At 46.0% G+C, this 20195-nt stretch overlaps 3 protein-coding genes across 5 annotated transcripts in view; 1 reads left to right on the forward strand and 2 right to left on the reverse strand.

The window, feature by feature from the left end:
* TP53INP (Tumor protein p53 inducible nuclear protein) overlaps positions 1 to 12740 on the reverse strand; it is a 32254-nt gene extending 19514 nt beyond the window's left edge. Inside the window, exon 1 of one of the 3 annotated variants that reach the window (XM_050191603.2) lies at positions 10733 to 12740. The gene's annotated coding sequence lies outside the window, so the exon portion shown is untranslated. Of the gene's footprint in view, positions 1 to 5196; positions 5454 to 10732 lie in introns of those variants that run through there. The other 2 variants (XM_050191604.3, XM_050191602.3) reach the window with 2 other exon arrangements.
* Positions 5831 to 16191, forward strand: LOC126544325 (uncharacterized). Its single transcript, XM_050191611.3, has 2 exons — positions 5831 to 6119; positions 13912 to 16191. The coding sequence occupies exons 1-2, from the start codon at positions 5945 to 5947 to the stop codon at positions 14205 to 14207; spliced, it is 471 nt and encodes a 156-aa protein (XP_050047568.1). The 5' UTR covers positions 5831 to 5944; the 3' UTR covers positions 14208 to 16191.
* Positions 16037 to 20195, reverse strand: part of LOC126544326 (protein C19orf12 homolog) — a 30320-nt gene continuing 26161 nt past the window's right edge. Inside the window, exon 4 of the mRNA XM_055061740.2 lies at positions 16037 to 17232. Coding sequence (XP_054917715.1) covers positions 16859 to 17232 — 374 coding nt within the window. The 3' untranslated portion in view covers positions 16037 to 16858. The remainder of the gene's footprint in view (positions 17233 to 20195) is intronic.

Below are 20195 nucleotides of genomic sequence, written 5' to 3' on the forward strand. Positions count from 1 at the left end.
ACATACGGATGAGGAATACAGTTCTAGAAAGAATATCTGATTTTATAGCTTAGCTCTTATACCGAAAGTTTCGAAGTCCCTGCTCGAGTCACAAAGCTATAATGTTTAAAAACAGTGCTAAAACGTACACCGGACAAAAAAAAAAAGAACGCTGCACCGCGTGCGTCCTATTTTCCATTCTGTTGTCCGGTGTACCGTTTTTAGCGCTGTTTTTGAAAACCACCAACTCGCCCCATCTGCCGTTCTTCTTCAGTTCACAAAGCTAGCTTCCAAAGATCGCCAAGCTGAGTACACGCTGCTTGAGGGAGTTCATGCTGTATATACCATATATGATTTCTTAATCTTTGGGAAATGAAAATAACTCTCGCACTCACCACCCAGAGATCTGGACTCTGGAGTGGCAGGTGCGCCTGTCCAAGCTTTTGACAAAGGGTGTACGTCACCGGTCTCTACACGCCACTGAAGTATGCCCGTAGCGCTCCTAGAGCTCAGAAGAGCAAGAGGAGGAGGTCATCTGCCCCTCTCAATCTTCTCTCTATAGTATTCTGGAGCGCTATAATTTTCACTTTTTTCGTGCCTGGAGCACGGCATCAGAGATTGGGCAGCGCGCGCGGATTTTTCAATCGCGCAATGGGGATCTCTTGTAGGTCATGTATGATGTACTGAAAGCTGTATACGTCCCGCGCGGGGGTATCATATGCGGCCCCGCGATAGTTTTCGACGCGCGTCGAGGCTTCAAAACTGTCGCCAAAGACTAAGAAAGTTCACGAGAGCCGCTGGACTGACAAAGTATACATATTGAAACATCACTCACATGATAGGTGACTGTAAAACTTAATTTTCACCAAAACCGAAGATCTCCGCACGCTGCATATAACCCTTCTAGTATGTGGCTAAGTTTGACCCGAAAATACCGCGCGCCAGCTGCACGCTCTACGATGTAACCTAGCACGTGCGAGACCATAAATTAATTAAGCTTTCAATCCCGATATGTTCCTTGTTTATTTGTATTCGTATTCCTAAGGTTGGAGGAAAGGGGGGTTCTTCCTTCCAAGACATACCATTTTTAGGTTAAGACATGGATATTAGTTACACCACAACGCTATAATGCTAGAATAGAACAGCGCATGCATAGACTGCCCTGTTCATCCTGCTTGAACTCCCGAGATGCCAAACTTTATTTTATGACATCCCGTCAATACACTGTGGTATAATACGTGTTGCGCATCACTTTATAGTTTCCGTTGCTTGTAATTTCTACAATGTACCAGAGTAGTCTAGTACATGCTACTCACCCCTTCCTATTTTAATGGCGGTAGTCATAAACAGATCACAAGCAGGTCTTCGCGAGCAGAATTAAATTAAAAAGATTAAAAAACAAAAACAAATATATATCTCCGGATGCAGTTAGAAGTCGTTGACATTTTCAAAGCCAGGCGTTGAAAGTGAAAAAGTGTCATCTACCTGAAAATATGAAGCTATATGAAGGAAACCTATACTGCAGGATCAACTCATGAAACGCTGAAGGGTAGGGGACCCCCCACCCCCACCCCCTCCTGCTATCACCATGGATTGCCAAGTGATAGAGCACCCTCCTGCATCACCAACCAAAATAATCTGTCCTCCCATCAGAAAAATCCTGGCCTCACCCACGCCATAGTAATTCCTCGGAAAGAAAGCTTCGCAATTGAAGCAAACTCCGTCCTGGCTTATAGGGGGGATCGAAACCAACACCACCGCCTTTCCTGGGGTATAGGATATGCTATACTTAAAGGTATGACAATTTTTTCCCCTTTCATGAAAGTTCTTCCACCTTCCACAGACACTTATTTACTAAGCCAGTTAGAATTACGGCAGTTACATTGAAGTGACGGTACAGTGGAACACGCTACGCAGCTTAATGGACTAGAGTCTCAAAAGGACTTGTAGCTGGGCAAGTTGGTGTGGCGTCGTGTAGAATGGACTAGATCTTCGGTGTTGCAAGCGTCTGGAACTCTACATATCGACATCTACTGTATGTGTCAGCTCCCAGTAAATGACATAAGCTGACTGTCACCGACTGCATGGTGCCTTGAAGCCGGTGACAGCCTGTCACGTACGGTAGGTCAAGCTCTCGCGTTCCGACCAAACAGTCTATATACCTTTCCTCTCACTCGCTTGGCTCGGGGCCAAAGCCTCAAGCGACGTGCCGCTTGACGTAGTCTTCATAAACTGCCCGGTAAGCACCAGCGCGCTCGACATATTCCTTTCTCAGCTGTGCTCGAGAAGGGCACGCATGTTTCTCCGTCTACGAAACCAACTGCCTTGCAAAAAGGGCGAGGAAAAGAGTGCCGATCAAGTGACTCCATGTCCGCTAAGATCGGCCCCCACTGCATTTACATTCCGCGTAACCAGAGCTCTGCCTCTGAGACTACGAAGTGCAGCCGCTGAATAACTACAACAAAATCAAGACTCAATGAACTTCACGTCTTTCCGGAATGTTTGTAATTTCATCGGGCAGTTTTAGGTCAACTTACGGCTGCTTTTCGGTAACCTTCAGTCATTGATCAGTGTAACTGACGGGATCAGCGCGTTCTCTGAACAAATAACTTCTGGACAGTTCTCAAAGCGGAAGATTGACCATCCATGTAAGCATAAAGCTTTTTCAAGTTTCCTGCCCACGATGAACGTCGTTGAAAATCGCACCACAGGAGAGGTTTGCTTTCAGCAGTACATGTGCAACGCCCTTGCGCCCGCGCACACAGTTTACTTCGAACTCTTATTTCTACATCCCGTTGTGAGGGGGAAAAAGAAAGTGTCGATCGTAAGCAGAATAACGCGCCATTTATCGATAAGTGAGAAAAACAAACAGCGAGAAAAAAATATGTTCGCAGAGTAAAAGTGCATGGGCTTTGTAAACTTTCCTCGCACAATAGTGGCACTTCATGAGCGGGGCGCGGCTCAAGCCGAACGCGAAGATGAAGGCTCATTGGCGCACCACCACTGCGGTCTCGAAAGAGAAACGCGTGTCGCACAAAATAAGCACGGCACAGCGGCCTTTGCAGTCTCACTTGGCAATCTGCCCCTCCACACTCCAAGGTCAAAGCGGGGACACCTTTGCTAAACGCACAGTGTTTGGCAAAACGCTTTGGCAACATCCTGCTGAGGCCACTCGGAGCGCGCGGTCAACCTGAGGGGGCGTACACCCACGAAGGGATATGCTTGGCAAGATAAGCGGCTTGCGTGGATATATACCCTGCACTGATGTCTCGCTATCCGTGATAAATTTAAGAACTGCAAGAAGCAGTGTCAAACATGAGCACAGGCCCGCCGGTAGGCCATTAAAACGCGCGCAATACGCTTGACGGCGCTGCTGCAAAACATATCGCCGCCAGTTTGCTTCCAATGTACCCACAGTCAACTGCTTGAGATACGCAAAACAAGTGCTGCAACTGTTCGTTTAACTTTCTGAAAGGTCATCGGGTTTACAAATTTATACGTACCAAGTGCTATCGCTTGACCACGGCGAAAAACATTTAGCTGACACTAGCGCACGACGTCGAGTGCTGTGTGAAGCAACCACACCAAGGCAGCACTGTTTCCCGCAGAGCTTTTGTGCTATGCAACGAAGCCCGAGCTGCGGCAGCTTCAAATGCAGCCAGTTCTGCCCCGCTAATAGTTTGTCGCCTCTCGCCGTCCTGTTTACTGCGTACGGCAGTAACTCCATGCAAGTACTGCCACTACTTAATAGTGGTACTGGATAAAGTGGACCACAAACTGCACATGTCACGGGGTAGTACACAAGGCCGCCAGGGCATGTCTCGACGCGCTCCGACAGCAGTTGCAAACAAGCAAGGCAGGAATTCCTGCCGTCGGTGCAGTGAATCAGGGACCACGATAGACGGCGTATATAGCATCTAGCCATTATAATTTTCACGCAGTCGGTTAACCAGGCCGTGTTAATTCTCTCGTTGCCTGAGTCAGTCGTTCCACGTACGGTACAGTGACGGCCGCGTCATTGCTGAAAGCAGAGGGTGGGGGGTACGCTGTGTCCACGAAAGCGCACTCAGCTGAAGCGGGGCCAGTTGCTACGGCGTTCGCGCGCTACGCGACCTTGCAACTGTCATGCAAAGTCGAAGGGGCACGCTGCTCGTCGAGCCCACAAGCACGCCAGTGTACAATATATAGCCTCCCGAAATAGGGGGCCGAAAGCGCGCAGCCCGCATATACTCGGAAATAACCCGCCATAGGCAGGGAACAAGGGAATGCGCGCAGGCACTGACGTAATGAAACCCGAATGAGTGAAACCAAGCAACGGTGGTGGTGGGTGCACGATAGCCCTCTCCCACTCCCACTCCCGTGTATCACACTGCAGCGCGCTCCCAAACCAAACCGCGCTTGGAGTGATGTCGAGATGTCGATAAGCGAGCTAGTGGCTCTCTCCAAGTCGCTTCCGTGAACGGGCTGCAAATGACGCGCGCCGCAGTGTATCAGCTGCGCGTTGGACAAGAAAGAGCCCGTTCGGGTCGTTCGAGTGCCAGGTCTCCGCAGCAACGGGATTGTATATGTGTATGCAAGCCCAATTATTATTGTGCCGCCGAGGCCTCGGTGGTGGCTGATGGAGATACTGGGCGGCGAGAATAGTACACCTAGCTGCGCGAAAGTGCGTGCGCCGAGTAGGCCAGCCTGCCCCCGTTCGCGACGGGCACGGAGCCGTCTGCTGGGGCAGCATCGCCAAGGCTGGCTGCGCGAACAGGGAACGCCCCGGAACCCCCTTCTTCCTCCCATAACAGCCGAGCTGCTCCGGGGCTAATCCATTGGCGCTCTCCGCGCGGAGCCACTCGCGGTTATATGGCGCTGGTAAATGCACTGACGCGGGGTAAAAACAAAGAACGAACAGCGCTTCATTCTTGCATTTGAATCAAGGGCATTCATGACATTGAAAACAAATGCAATACCGCGTATACACAAGACACAAACAAGCTACTAAGATCATGCAATGTACCTTTTGGCTGCAGAATGAAAACAGATTTCCGCTCCATCCATGACAAAAACTTTATAGCTAAAGTGCTGGCGATTGCCGGAGCGTTGGGCCAGTCGAAATCAGGGCTGGATACAAAGCACCGCGATGAAAATAACCGTGTGGACCTTCGGATGACCCAACTGTAGCGGTCACCTCCGAGCCGTTACTGAGAAATGTTAACTGTATGGACTCACCCTTGTCAAGATGGTGTTCCTGGCGATGGCAGACGATGACTCTGGTCAGCAGGAGGACTTACAATACATTTAGTACTTGTAAAATAACGTCAGTGGGTACCACAACAAAGCCTTACGTCCAGCTAGCGACCCTTGCACAGTGAACACACAGCTGAGGCAACTTTTTGCTATTGTTGTTGTTGCTGAGCGCTCGACAGTTGTCAAGGGGGGACGCTACGATTGGCCGTCAGTGCCCTGGGCAACCAATCGGCGTCGACCAGCTGATCGTAGGTCACGTGATGACGCACGCTCCCTGGAGCTCTTATGGCGGCGAAAAAACAACAGTGAAAACAGAAAAACAGAGAGGGTCGCTAGTAGTGAGAAACTCTATGGCCGCTAGTAACAGAAACAACAGAAAAAAAAAGCTTTTCCGGAAGTTCAATTTTTGCCGGACGTGACGTTTAATGTGGTTTCCAAAAAACGTTTGACAATATATACGCAAAATAGACTATATAACACTGATTTATTATTTAACCGCTATCATATATTTCTTTTACGCATACATAATGTTTACTTATCGAAAACATAGCATCCAAAACTTCACAAACAAAACAACTGTGTCTTTTTCCGGGCGCTTTCTGCTGCCGCATTGGCGCAGTTTTTGTGTCAAGGCCGATTGATTCCTCCGCACAGCCCGGACGCCTCAGTTGTACGCGCGCAGCAGCACTTCGTGGTGAGCTTCTCCCAGTCGTTATTTCCGGCGTCAGACATGGCTCATCTGGACAAGCTGAGTACTAAGGAGTTGGAGGACATCCTCTGCCAGCTCTGTACCGATGAGAATATCAAAGTTGCAGCCTCTGGAGACGATGACGCCAAGAAGAACCTCGCGAAGAGCGCCGGTTCAGCTATCGGTGGCAAGATGCTCAACAAGCTGGGCGGATTTGGTTCGTATCTCGTTACACGTTCACTTTTTGTTTCTAGAGCGCGGGTGGTAATTGCGGATAGTAGCACCACTGAATTCAGTTGTTAGTCGTGCATGCTGCGTCTAACATTCCAAAGTTGCAGATCAACGTAATTTGCTCGCGCCTCGTGACCTTGGTATTGGCGCACGAGCATCTTCGGTGCGTTTTCAGTGAGAGATATGAGTTCATTCTTACTTAACTAAATCCGCGAATGTCTGCGTTTTAACACCATGTATCTGGCGCGGTTCTGTTCTGACCACAGGGCGGACGCCAGAAGCACCGGTGTGGACACGCCCTGTCATATCTGGTGGCCTCGCTTCGCTTTTTCCATTGACGGTTTGGAGCCGAAGTTTAATCGTGTTGCCACTTTATCAATTTATCCCATTTGTATTCGGTCGTAATAGATTCTGTAGCTTTCACTGTATCAGGAGAGGCTTTTTGTTTTATTATTTTTTGCCCTTTAGCCCTTAGCGCTGAACTACCGGCCTGCAAAATGCGACCGGGAGACTAACAACGCACCTCTGGGTCTTCCGCGTCTAAAAAAATAGTCCGCACCATCGGGTGCGCGCATTCGTCGTTCGATAGTTTAAAGATCAGTTTGTGTTGGCATAACCATATGGCAGTTATTCTCTTGCAACATAGTTTTCTATTTACTATTACGAATGTGTTTTAAGACCATATTGTGCATGCTCCTTCGTGTGAAGACGAGAATGTGAAGACGAGAAAGTCCAGTATAAATTTTGTAATACAAGTTAGACGACACTTGAGGAACATTGCCGGTTTCTTTGCACTATTTCTTCGTATCGGAGGGGCGCGGATTGCGGTGTTGCCTTGGCTGCCTTGGCCCATAAGGATGCACCTGTTACATGAACGCGCACATTGAGCATAACGCGTATTGAGTTTTCTTCCTGCTCATTTCTGCTTGAAAGATCATAAGTCGTGGGCTGGCATTAGCGTCATTTCAAAGCTGCATTGTTCCGTCGTATAATTGACGTAGTCAGTTCTCTCTGTGAACGAGTGCGCGCACATATTTCGGCGTCGGTTGCCATGGTAATCGCGGAGCTGAAAATGCTTCACTGAACCCGGGTGCACGACAGCTTGATATTGGCCACATAGAGCAGGTATTACGAAATCTTGCTGCGGAATGCTATTCCATATACTACAGTACACACACACACACACACAAAAAAAAAAGGATCGAACGCATCACGTTGGGGAAGGAGGTGACCACGTTGCTACAGGCTTGTAGGAGCCCCGCCCGTGCCTATGGCGTTTCGTTTGTATCGTGTTTCCGTATGAAGAAGCGCCATTGTCTCCCAAACTCTTCTTGCTGTAAACAAGCCCAGGCTAAACTACAAACAAACGTAACCAGCTAACCTTGCGGATAGTACAAACGCTCCTATGATTTAAGATAACGCCGCATGCGCGCAGTGTGTGACTGACGGCTATATAGGTATATGATGTCCGCTATGCGACAAGGACAGAGAGGAGGATGAAAAGGCGCGGCTTAAGCGACGCAACGATGCTGTCCACGAAACTTTCCGGAATGGCCTCGAGCACCGCATTCCGCACGCCGTGTGATGCCACATTTCGGCGATAACGTGGACGATAAAGGGGCGCCGCTTATTGTGCGTGCGCTGCGCATCGCGCCTTGCGGCTGCCTCAGCGGCGAGGAGGTGGCGAGGGTCTCTAGAGGGTGTTGCAAGAACGCGCTGGCTTGAAAGTTGCACCTGTATCTGAGTCACATTTCACGAATCACGGAAGAGCTCGAATCGTTTCGAAAACGGACTGACGTGAGGCATTCGCATTCAGCAATTAAGGGGATGGGGAAGAACTCGTTCAGCGGCTTGTCTGCAGCTGCAAGCTAAAATCCCCGCGTTGGCTAAATTTTCAAAACTAGTACTCCCACGCAGCACGGCAAGATTAAAAGCTGTTGTGCAGCTGTTTTCGCTCTGCAGACAGCTGTGCATTTCGCAGGCGTTGCCAGCCAATTTGAATCCGAAATATTATTGAAAAGGCGAGAGAACGCCTGTCCCATCAATGCTATGATGGGTTTTAGACCAATTAAAAAAAAAAGGACCGGTGATTACGATACTCTGATGCGAAATTTGAGCGCAGATCATATACGTGTTTTCATTTTGCGACTTTGCAGGCGCGGACAATGTCTCGTGCGGCACGTTGCAAACGGAGCGAAGCGTTGCAATACAAGTAACGAGAGTACTCCAGCACAACGATAGCGGCGAGCAGAGACGGCGACTGTCGGAAATCTGATCTGAGGGTCAAGCGCGCCAGCTTTTATATATGGCTCGTCGAAGGTGCCAGAGTAATCCGTGGTGCCCGCATGGCTTCCAGAAAGTACAATTCGCGTCACGCGTAGAATCGGATTACAAAAAGCTTTGGTGACAACAGCAAACGGATAGAACTATCGATAACATTCGAGAAACTTCTGATACATGATGGCGCGTCGTGCGTCAAGGGATAACGTTTAACATCTGTTAGCTAGCCGATGAAAAGCTGTGACCGAAGATAGAGAACAGATGACGCGCGGTACTCTGGCGCCATCTCATAGCGATCGTCGCAGAACACGTTGTGCGCGGCACCAGGCGGCGCCCCGCTATTCTCTTTCATCCTAGACTGTTGTGCTCGTTCGCTCAGTTACGCCACCGCCGCTGCAGGAACGGACCATTGGGATAGAAACGAAACTTGACTAGTGCCACGTTGCGCGGGAACAGCGTGCACGTGGCTGGATCACAGTGATGTGCCGATCCAAGTAGTGGGGGAGGGTGTGGAGTCGGCTAAGTTAGCGAGCAGGTGCCGTGGTGACGAAACCCGGAAAAGAACTCGGTCTTGCTCGACGCCGCTGCACCAATGAGTCCCCAGCCGCGGTGGCCGCATTTCGATGGGGACGAAATGCAAAAACACCTGTGTATTTATATTTAGGTGCACGTTAAAAACCCAGGCGGTCAAAATTAATCTGTCAAAATTAATCTGCAGTCCCCCGCCACGGCGTGCCTCATGATCAGATCGCGGTTTTAGCACGTAAAAACCCATTTTTGTAGTATCAGCAGGGAGTGTATTCTGACTCGCCGAACGGGGATGTGTTTACGGGGGGCATACAAAGCGGCCACGCGTAAAAGAAAAAAAAAAAAACCTGTTAAGAAGTTACCTGTTCAAAAAAAAAAAAAAAAGAAACGCATCACAACATATCGGTTTTACGAAACCCAACCCGAATTATAAAGCCTGCACATTGGAACAGATTAGAGAGTTTTAGAATAGGGGCCCCAAACGTTTTGGGGCCCCAAAGAAATAGCGTCCAAGCCACTGCGCATGCGCGAGACGCAAACTGCATTTGGGTTTTGCGTTGGGAACGCTATTTCACCGATTTAGCGGGAGCTCAAATAGCGTTCCCAAAAGCTTTGCGTCAACAAACATGGCGGCACCCATCGAAGCGACGGCTCTAACCTAGCACCAAACTGGGTTCGATTCGCGGTAATGCGTGAAGTTCGCAAGCTAGGAGAAGTGACTGCAGTTATCGCTTTCTCTCAACTAGCGTGTGTTATCAAGATTGATTCATTAGACGCCGCTGATTCCGAATTCGAGCGTGGATTTTATGGCTCGTAGGCCTAACACGGCTAAGCTTGGCTGGTGAAGGCACGTAAAGGTGGTTTTGTTGCTCCAAACTAAGCACAACTAATTGTTTGCTGCTTGAAGAATAACCTCTAAATTGTAATTAAACGCGAATACACGCAAGTCAAAATTACTATTCATATCATAAGATGGTATATTTTATTTAATTATTTTTAATCGTTTTTCTTAGACGCCGTAGTGGCGCTGTCAGCGCAAGACGCTATCTGCAAACGCAAAGCGCTATTCTAAAACTCTTCACTCCTGCGTGCCCCAACGCTAACACCCGCAAAGCTCTTTGGGGCCCCAAAATATTGGGGCCCCTATTCTAAAACTCTCTATTGTTGCTTGTTGGTAACGTACACTTACGAACTCGTTTATTATTTTTTAAATGCATAATATCACAGCATATGTTACGCACATCTGTGCACACTGTGATTGAAGGGAATGATATATCTTCTGAATTATAAAGCTTGCGTGAGAAGAGGTGTTCGGTTCTTTCAATCTGCGGAATACATAGGATGACAGGCGATAGCTTCGTCCACCAAATTTCTTAGTGCTGGATGACTACTGCGGCTGGCAATTTGCCACGGTCTCTGAACGGTCAGGGCTGTGCGGTTTGAAACGCGCTTTGCACTTCACTTTGCCGGTCCCATCATGCTTGATTCGATGCCATAGCAGCTGCATTCCTGGATGTCTGGCGGTTGCACTTAACTCTGCCGGCCTCATCATGCTTGATTCGATGTCACAGCAGCTGCTTTCCTGAATGTCTGGTCTGAAGAACGCGAGACGCAATTAAGCGGTGTCTACACACGAGTATATCCACGGTCTCGGTTCAATGAGCAGCGGCTGTGGACACTGTTGTCCTTCTGAAGCCTGAGGATGTAGACCTCTTACAGCCCCAACCTTGGTCTAGGACAGAGACACACTGACGTCCCAGAAAAGGATGTGAAAACCCTTTGAGAACTCACCTTTTGTCGCGGGAAACACATGAGTGGGAGCTTGGAAATAGTGAAACCCGACCAGCGAAGCGTAGTAGTCTCGGCAAATGAGATTGCAGATGCTTGCGTTCGAAAGCACTGCACGCGCACCCGTCTATGGCCGACTGGCACGCGCGCCGCATAGAAAAGGAGTCGCTCTCGGCAATTAAACATCAACGCCGCTCCATTATGTTGGTTGTTTCAATACATAGGAATTGCGTATTTGTACAGCCATATTATTGTGCACTTAAAAGGACGTCACTCTTGAAGAAGCTAGTTGGAACTTCGACATCAGACATTTCCAGCGCTTCAGGAGATAAACACCGTAGAACAACAGAGAGGGAGAGAGAAAGACGACTGCACTCTCCTGTCGTTTCTTTCCCTGTTCTTCTATGCTGTTTTTCTTTTTCTTTTTTCTGAAGCGCTGGATATGTTTGAGGTCTTGAAGAACCAAGTATGCGTACTCCCGTAGCATAGGGGCCGGCAGATAAGCGATTAAAATCACCACGTTCGCGACAAACGGAAGTTTTCTCGGCATCGGCACATCAACACGGCTGCACTTTGTGCATACCCTGCGCAACAAAAATGTTCAACTGTGCGTGTTCGGGGTTAAAAGCCTATGTAATCTTGCACACAATGGGTTCGGTCGACCCTTCAAGTCGCTTTTGATATAAAGCCAGCTTGTTGTTAATCGTCTATATGGCAAATAGCCCTTGCAGTGGCTCCGATGCCAGTAGATTTCGTTGACGTGAGATCAGCCCTACTGATGACAATTACGCCTTTGTTAATCGGCGATGCAGTCGTTAATGGATTGCTATATTCTTTGACTGATATTTTTGCGCAGCATTGAGCACCCGGAAGATAAAAGCGGCCCTTGAAAAATGGTTCCACGTCCGAAGAAAATGATGTGCCCTAAAACTTTTTATTAAAAAGGCTCAATTAAGGTATTTCCTGTTGGCAATAATCGTCGTCGGGTCACGTACGGCATGCGCGTATCACCATGAGGAAACAAAAAAGACCATCCACATAAAGGAATCGTGTGCGATTGATGATGATCATTGTTGGGGGATAAGTCGTAACAAAGTAGTGCGCTTAAAGCGGCTGTGAAGGCGCAAATTCACTGTTGGCTACACGAGAGGTGGATTGTTAGAAACGTATGTATATATAGAGAGGGTTTCAGAGGTGATCGGTTCGCTACCATCAGCAAAAGCTTCACGCCCTTGCCGCAGCCGTCTGTGTGACATCTGCTCCGCTCGATTTACGCCACTGTGCCCGATTCGAATCTCCGAGCGCTCTCTGCGCATCGCACGCATGTCACAGTAGGTGTGAAGCCCCACCGTCGCGGCCTTGAGCGGCGGGCGACGCGGAGCAAGCCGTTGCGCAACACGGTTCATCCATTGTTGAGCAACGTCCTCTTGTGGCTAGCGTACTCGCGGCAGCGCGATTTCTGCTGCTTCAAGGCTGGTCGGCCTAGGTGACGACGGCCGAAACAACTCTAATAGAGCCGCAAATTTTGACGACCAGGAATACCTTCCGTAGCTTATATGAAAAATCTTTTCCGGGATGCATTGGCGAGGCTATGATTGGTGAAACAGCAGCAGCGCGACACTGCACTCCCCATCTGCTTGCGTCTGTCCATGTGTGCTGTGCAAAGCTCGGCGCAGTTGAGATAATGGGTGCGCACAGTTTTCGTGTTTATTGGCGACGCCGTTGTTGAAAACCGTGGCGCTGTTGCCCTATGTCGGCTTCCGTTAATATTGCCGTCATGGGACCAATGAAATTGATCGAATTATCCGGTGGGTCGAATTAAGTAAGGTGCCGGAAAAGTGCCAAAAAACAACACTGGCTCATTTGGTAGTTTTTTGCCCGATTTTAACGCACCACCGAATCAAACACGCGCTCACTTTCTGTGTGGCCAAAGTAGAAAACTGACGTAAAAATGGCGGTAAATCTCCTAAACAAAGTAAAAATCTAACGTGCACCCGATTTTTTTGCAAGAAAATTTGTTGCGCAATGGGGGGGGGGGGGGGGGCGGTTTCCTAAGTCAGCTTCGCCGCAATACTTGTCAAGCGCTAAAGCATACGAACGTTGCAAAGACGAATGTTTTGGTATTGTGGCCAATTGCACTGCACAGGCAATTTTCGAATTGCACTGCACAGGCAATTTTCGGCCCAATTCTCACGAAAAGAAGGAAAAAGGTGTGTTAGAATCAAGCGAATACTGTAATCGGACACTGAGCTACGCTTATTGCTAGAAAATATTTCTAGGGCAGGCCAGGCGTTTTTGACGAGAGATAACATGTGCAATGCGTTCAGTCTTCCAAGCTTCGCCGAGAAAGATGCTGCTACTAAAGGGTTCGCTATTGGGGTCACCATAGGGGTCAGACGTGCGTGCTGACTGGTCAAGTTTGAATGATCTAGTGAAGGCCAATTTTAGGATCAAAATAACGAAGGTTTGGTGCCATAGAATTGCATGGGCTTGGTTCAGGACCTTCAGCCGGGATCCAAATAACCAAAAAATTGAATTAACCAGAGTCGAATTAACAGAAGTTTACTGTACAACTTATCTAGGGATCTTTCTGTCGTTGAGGCAGCCATTGGATGACAACTTGCCATCCACTGGGCTGGTATGCAGATTGCAACAGCAGCCACACTTGCAAGAAGCACTTTCATAAACATTCAATATTTTGTTACCACGAGCTGCGGATCTTGGCAGAAAGGCAAAAAGAACGAGCTTGGTCACTTGCCACCACCCCATTTCAAAGAGCATACTTACATTATTCATCCATCCATGAGTAAATTTACCTATGAGTAAGTAAAGTTCTTTTTAGGAGTAATGGTAAGTTGCCATATATATCAAGTGACAAAGGTAATAAGTTTCTATCACTACCCCTTCGTCACTTCACAACTTAGTCACTTGTGTGGAGCATCAGAGGCTCATGAACAGCTATTATACGCCTCGCTTCGTGCAGCTGTCTGTAAGTAGTGGCACAATTTTCAGTCTTGCTGAATCAATCTGCAGTAAGAACAGTGAAGGGCTGACTTAGTACCTCTTGGGTTTGATCTTTTGGGTTCTCTGTATTGCTGGGGTTCAGATGTACAGTTTAGATGAGACTACTACAGGTCTGCTATGGTAGTGCCCAAGTAACCTAGTGATCTGTGTGTGTGCAGGGAGCATGTTTGGTGGTGGGTCCAAGGATGGCAAGGACAGCAAGGACAGTGGCAGCAGTGGAAAGGAGGCGGAGATGCGCCCGGCTGCTGATGTGATCCGAGAGCTGCCCGAGAAGGAGAAGGACAACTTGGCTGACACCATCCAGAGCACCATCTCCAAATTTGGAGATTTCAAGGACCCACAGGCGCTGCTGAAGCTCATCACTGAGAATGCAATGGTCAAGCAGCTCATCACTAGCGCTGTCAAAAATTTCCTGGGCAACTTCCTCAAGAATGCTGGTGGAGGTGCTGCCTGAGCTCTGTGCTGCAGTTCTCAGCCTGCTCCCTTCCCCTTACCCTGACCCTCTGCTCCCCAAGGGGGCATGATAGCTGCGCTTGTTGGTGTTGTCTCCTCATGGCTCGCTCTGTAGCAGCTGCTTTCTGAACCGCCTCCTCCTTGTCTTGACAGCCCAAAGCTGCCACACTGCCTTTTCCCAAGGCAGTGTTGCCAGGCTCAGGAAAAAATTATTCCATGAGACACCACTGAGCTTGCTTCAAGAAGTTGCAGATTTGCTCGTGTCCTGTGATGTAGGCCTGTGAGCTCTTTTTCGTCCAAACCTTTTATTTTCTTAATGCTGTGCAGATTTCCTTGTGAAATAGGGCATGTTCATCCTTGGCTGATTGAAATGTGGTTTTATCTTTTACCATTGTCTGAGATACCATGAGATTGCCATTGTTTCAAGGGGCAAAAAGGTATAGTTCATGCACAATACATTGGGCATTTGAATCCTGTGATCCTTAACTACCTTGCATTGTTTGTGAGAATGTCTGACAAAAAATTTTTCCAATGTTGTATTTCATGAACATCTCGGAGGCAAGAAAATAAAGTCTCCCTCAGGATGAGCTTATTTGGTATGAGAGGGATATTATTGGCTGCGCAGAACAAAGAAAAAGATGGAGAGAAGTGGAGTTTGTCAGCACACTTGAAAGTAGCTTATGCTTGTACATGCCCAAGCTTTAATGGCTACAGTCCCTTGTTTTGCTTAAACCAGGGTGAGCCACGGAATACTGTGTTGGGATTAAAGTGTACAATTTATCTGGGCATTGTCTTGAACAAAGTATGTTTCTTTTCATTTTCCATTCTTTTCGCTGTTGGTTATTAGCTCGGATGCCGCAGCACCACCATTATCGCTGGGTTTGGCCACTTGTTATGAAGAATAAGTGGATTGAAACAGAGCATTATGAAACAGAGCATTACAAAATACAAGTTTTGATGGTGTTTTTTCGTGACCCGCACTTCACTCTGCAAATGAATAAAAATAAGAAATCAAGATTATGTATACATATATATATGTAACGGCAAAACCTAAATTTGAAGATACACTGAGATACCTCAGGGACTACTTCAACAATGCTTCATGTATGCTTGCACCTGTATACTTCAGAGGAGATTGCCTTTTTGGTTGGAACTGTTGTCCTGAGTTTCATTAATATTGTTTCATATGCGTACCATTTTTAAGAGGGGGTTACATCATCAAAATAATATTCATCAGTCATGTTGCACCCATTTAAAAGCAATACTTGTTTGATGTCTCAGTAAATTATAGCCAAAAGAAGACTCGCTTATTCTAAGGACATGACAGCCTGCAACACCACAGCCATGAGTACCAAAAGCTATTTTTGCTGAACCATTTGCCACTGTAAGAAGCAGCCTTAACAAATGCAAGAATCATAGTAGTATTTGATAACTGTAAACTGCCGGATAACATGGCCTTTCTCTCTGTTGATATTTATTTTGCTTGTATTGCTTTGAAACGGCCTATTCTTCAATGGATACACTGCCATTGTTTGTGTTGAAGAGGAGCGAGCAGTTGCACATTTTTTCTGAACAGAATGTGGTGAAATCTGACCGCCCATTTTATTTAAAATGCCTGTTATGCATTGCATAAGCATTGTTTATTTGGTGCTGTTAACAACTGAAGCATGAAAAAAAAACTTTATATGCAGTTCATTTTATACAAGAAAGGCTTGACAGTACTTGAGACACTACGCAGTGTACAATCATGAAAGATTACATTTATTTAGAGCCTAATGTCAATTACTAATTATAGTTTGAGTTGTTGCTGCTCCATGTGTTGAAAAGCTATTTTTGTTTTGTTAATTAGATATGTTTACTACGCAGGACTGCATTGTTATATATACATATATACAAAAATGTATAAGGGCTTTATGTATACACCATGTGCTGTTACATTCTGCAGCTATTGTGAGCACTCAAATAAAATGTCTACATAAACGCAAGTTCTGTCTTGAATATAGAATGCATAATGCCACAGCAGCAGCCCCAGGGACTGCTGCTGTAGCACAGCATTTTGAAAGGGGTACCAACACAGCTAGTAGACTCCTTTCCTGATTCACCAACATACTTAGCCACATTATACATTTGCTCAGCTAATAATGGCACTGGTCATTGTTCAAATATAAATGAAGTGCGAAATGTGTATACTTTTTGCACTTGGCTAATAAACCTTAAGCACAAGGGAGACGAGAGGACATGCACAGCCATGGCAAACAGTCGTGTCAGAACGTTACTTTTACAATTACGAAGAGGGTTTATTTCGGCCTCTCTCTCTTACTGTCACTACAGAAATTTGAAAATGGGTTCCAAAATGCATTAAAAGGCGACAGTTGGAACCAACTTGCTTGTGGCTTGGTTTGTGCTAGGTATGGTTGTTATAAATTTTACAGCGATGCATAAACAAGGCATATTGCATACGAAGGTTGCATAAAGTAGCACATTGCTCAAGCTAGCTGTGCCAAAGCCATGTGACCACATAGGTGCACCAGTTCAATGTTTAAGTTGTTTAAAATGCAAATACAGACTAACCGGTATGAGCGGGAAGCGACTTTCTTGCACCATATATGGTCTATATAGGTATATTGGCAAATGCCGATGGTTTAGTCAGGCTCACCTTGTGCACTGTACCACAGCAGTGCACACCGTGATCAAAACGGAGTGCCTCCTGCATTTGTGTACATGTGCTGTAATATACACTTCCTCTGCTCTATCAGTGTCACTTTGCTGCAAATGCTTTCTGCAAAAGTTGTGGATTTGTAAAGCAAATGCGGGAAACTGAAAAAATGTTTTATGAAAGAACAATCTTCGGTTGCTATCCAAGAAGGTGTTTAGCATGCTTTTGGAGGTGCTTATTTGTGGCACTACATTGCACTGTGTGCTAAGGATAGCATTCTCCTTACCACACTGCATTACTCGTATGCGGGAGCCGACCGGTACTTCGAGTGCCTCTTCTTGAAGGGGCAGTTCAGAACCCCATGCAGCATCTGCAACCAGAGGTGTATTGCATGGTGGTACTTTACCACAGTGCAGTTTTTAGCATTATGTTAGACTGCACTATCTTCGGGACTGGATCATGAAAATGGTTAGGCACAAGAAATTGCAGTTACCAAAAATAGCTAGACTAAAAAAAAAATAAAAAATCCTCCAGGTGTAAAGTGCAGGCCACCTCCGGCTTGCCAAGCAGGCATGCTGTAGACAGCACACCTTCCACTATATGCAAGCTTCATGCTTCTTCAGATTTTGTGAAAGATTCTTAGCACTGTCCAGAAATTTTCAGTTCTTTTGATTGTACTGCAGCTGTCTTAGTGTCTTTGAGATTGTATGGGATTCCCTAGACATATCAAGAAGTCAGAGGCTCAGATTTCCTGTTTGTATTAATATAGTTCAGGGAATAAATGAGTCATTGGAGTCTGGCGAGTTTCTGTAGGGCTTTTTTGGGATGAGTATCAGGGCATCAAATGTCGACAGCTTTCCGCATGTCTGAACACTCGCTCAGTTAGCTCCTTTGTGAAAGCAAACTTAATGTAGCTGCTTGATCCAAGCTAGCCGATGCCATTTCCAGCACTTAGTTAAGGATAGGAATTTTCACGTAGGCTGTGGGGAAATAGCAAATGAACAAAGTTGATACCACAGTTGTCCGAGTAAAAATTGTTCTGTGCACTGGGAAGGATTTCGCGTAGTGCATACACAAATTTAGCACATTTGCACGAATATAATGCGGGTTTTATTTAGAAATTTCCAGCCTTGTAATGTATGCTGCATCATAACTTGTATAATGATAATATATTTTTCTTTTTTTTTTTGGAGAGACTGAAAGTTCCCCCTTGCATTATATTTGTGATCATGCTATATATACGTGCACATACGGTACCTTGTTGAAACCATAATGGGAAAAAGCGACTCTGAAGGAATGCAAATGAAGTTTCACTCTACATCAAATAAACATACAAATTATTTTTAAAAGAAAGTCGCCCCAGAGCAAATGCAACAACAGTTCGAAGTCATGGTAAAATAGTGCTGCAGTCGTAGCTATGAATCGAGTAACTCGTGACAGCCTGCAGTCTTTATTGCTGCTGTCATAACATGTGCCCGAATCAGCCAAAGCACACATTTTTGTGTTCTCCAATTTAAGAAGTGCAATGTACATTGAAGGCCACTTCTGACAATATCTCTCGCCAAACTAATTTTTCAAGACTCCTTGAAGTGCCAAAAACTGATGAATTATGGCTAAAACACAATATGCACACAGGCTATCCAGTGGAACTTTTTTATGTGAGAACAATCTTTCGTCAGTTATCTTTATTCTCTGTAGCACAGCTGCCGTTGAGTTTAAATAGCTTTTTTATTTGTTGTTGCGTTTTCATTTTTGTTTTTTCAACTTTTAATGCTATTGTTGCTCCCTTGCTTTTTCAGTATGTATTGTTAAGTTCTTGGGTTCATTCGCATCTCTCTGCACTAATCGATGTCTTACTTTTAGGTGTTGTTTGTATTGTAATCTTGATGTATATATTTACTGCCCCCCTTACACAATGTCCCATGAGGGCTTTGTAAAGTACTTGTAAATAAATAAATAACTAAAATAAATAAACCAAAGTAAATGTTTGGCAGGGCAAAGGAAAGCCATTGGTCCTGCTACACAGTAAGAGTAAATTGCTGTAGAGTGCAATTCCAGCAACTACAATTTCTATATCAAGGTAGCAGATTTCAAAAAGTGAATTCTGAATGTTTAGTTTTTATTGTAAGCATACTTAAGAAATACTGTATGCAAATAAGTGCCCTTGACACTCGGTGAAGAGTATAAGTACAGGTACAATTTTAAGCACACGAAATATGCACTTGAATGTTGTGTGCAGATGCTGAAAGGCCATGGAAACACCCCGCCCCCTCTTTTTTTTAATTGACACTTGCTAAGTTTAATAGCAGTTGGGTTGTTATTGTGGCAGCCTGCAGCTGTGTGTTGATAAATGGCATGTGCTTAAGCACAACTACGTTTTGCGGTTCCTTGAGTCCTCTTGTACTGTAGGGTTTTCTCATCATTTTCACAGGTCATAAGGTCATTAGAGCCATCCAAGCATTCTTCATCCAGATGTAGTTTTTTTTTTTTTTTTTTTGTCACAATGTTTCATATTTACTGCAAGTAAATGAAGTCCACACAAGTTCATATTATAGCTTTGGGTTTGATCTTAGACAGAATATATGTGCCAATAAAACCACAATTGTTTTCTCAATGGGATTGAGCTTTCTTCTGCTTGCCTGCAACAAGCAGACATGTCAGTTAGCTTCATTTGCCTTGAGTCTTCGAAAACCTTACTTTAGCCACTTTTTTGTTGATGTTGTTGTACTTTCATTTTCACACAAGTTTTGTAGAGAGTGTACTGTGGTCCAGGAACCACGATTCAATGTCACAACGTAGCATCTTCTTAAAACACTTGGTAACTGCACCTTGATTGTGCCTTTCGCAGCAAGCAGGGCAGAATCCTCCATTCAGTGCACAAATTTTAACCATCTAAATGCAGCACATCCCAAGCCAGAGCTAGAAAGAAGGCAGTGAGCTACAGCTGTACCAGCAGCAGTGCCTCATGAGTTATTATAGTCTGTGCACCTCGCAAGTTTCACCCATACCCAAATTGCTAAAGGCTGCTGGCTAGGTTAGTCAGCAGCAGCCACAAATCCAAATGCTACACCACAGTATTCCATCACTAGCTATACACAAGATAGAATCGCCTTACGATAAATGTGCATGACTGACACAGACTATTACCGCCTGTACCCTAGTCTTCTCACTGGAGCAAGCTGTTATGTGCTGCAAAGCAAGCCATTTTGGACCAACTAAAGATATACAGATACTGCTACAATCAGACATGTGAAGCAATCATTGCTTGTGGGGCTAATCCCATTAATCAATCAATGACATCAGCAGCAAGATTTTCATTCCGTGTAGACAACA

This window comes from Dermacentor andersoni, chromosome 1, assembly GCF_023375885.2.
Source record: "Dermacentor andersoni chromosome 1, qqDerAnde1_hic_scaffold, whole genome shotgun sequence".
NCBI lineage: Eukaryota > Metazoa > Arthropoda > Arachnida > Ixodida > Ixodidae > Dermacentor > Dermacentor andersoni.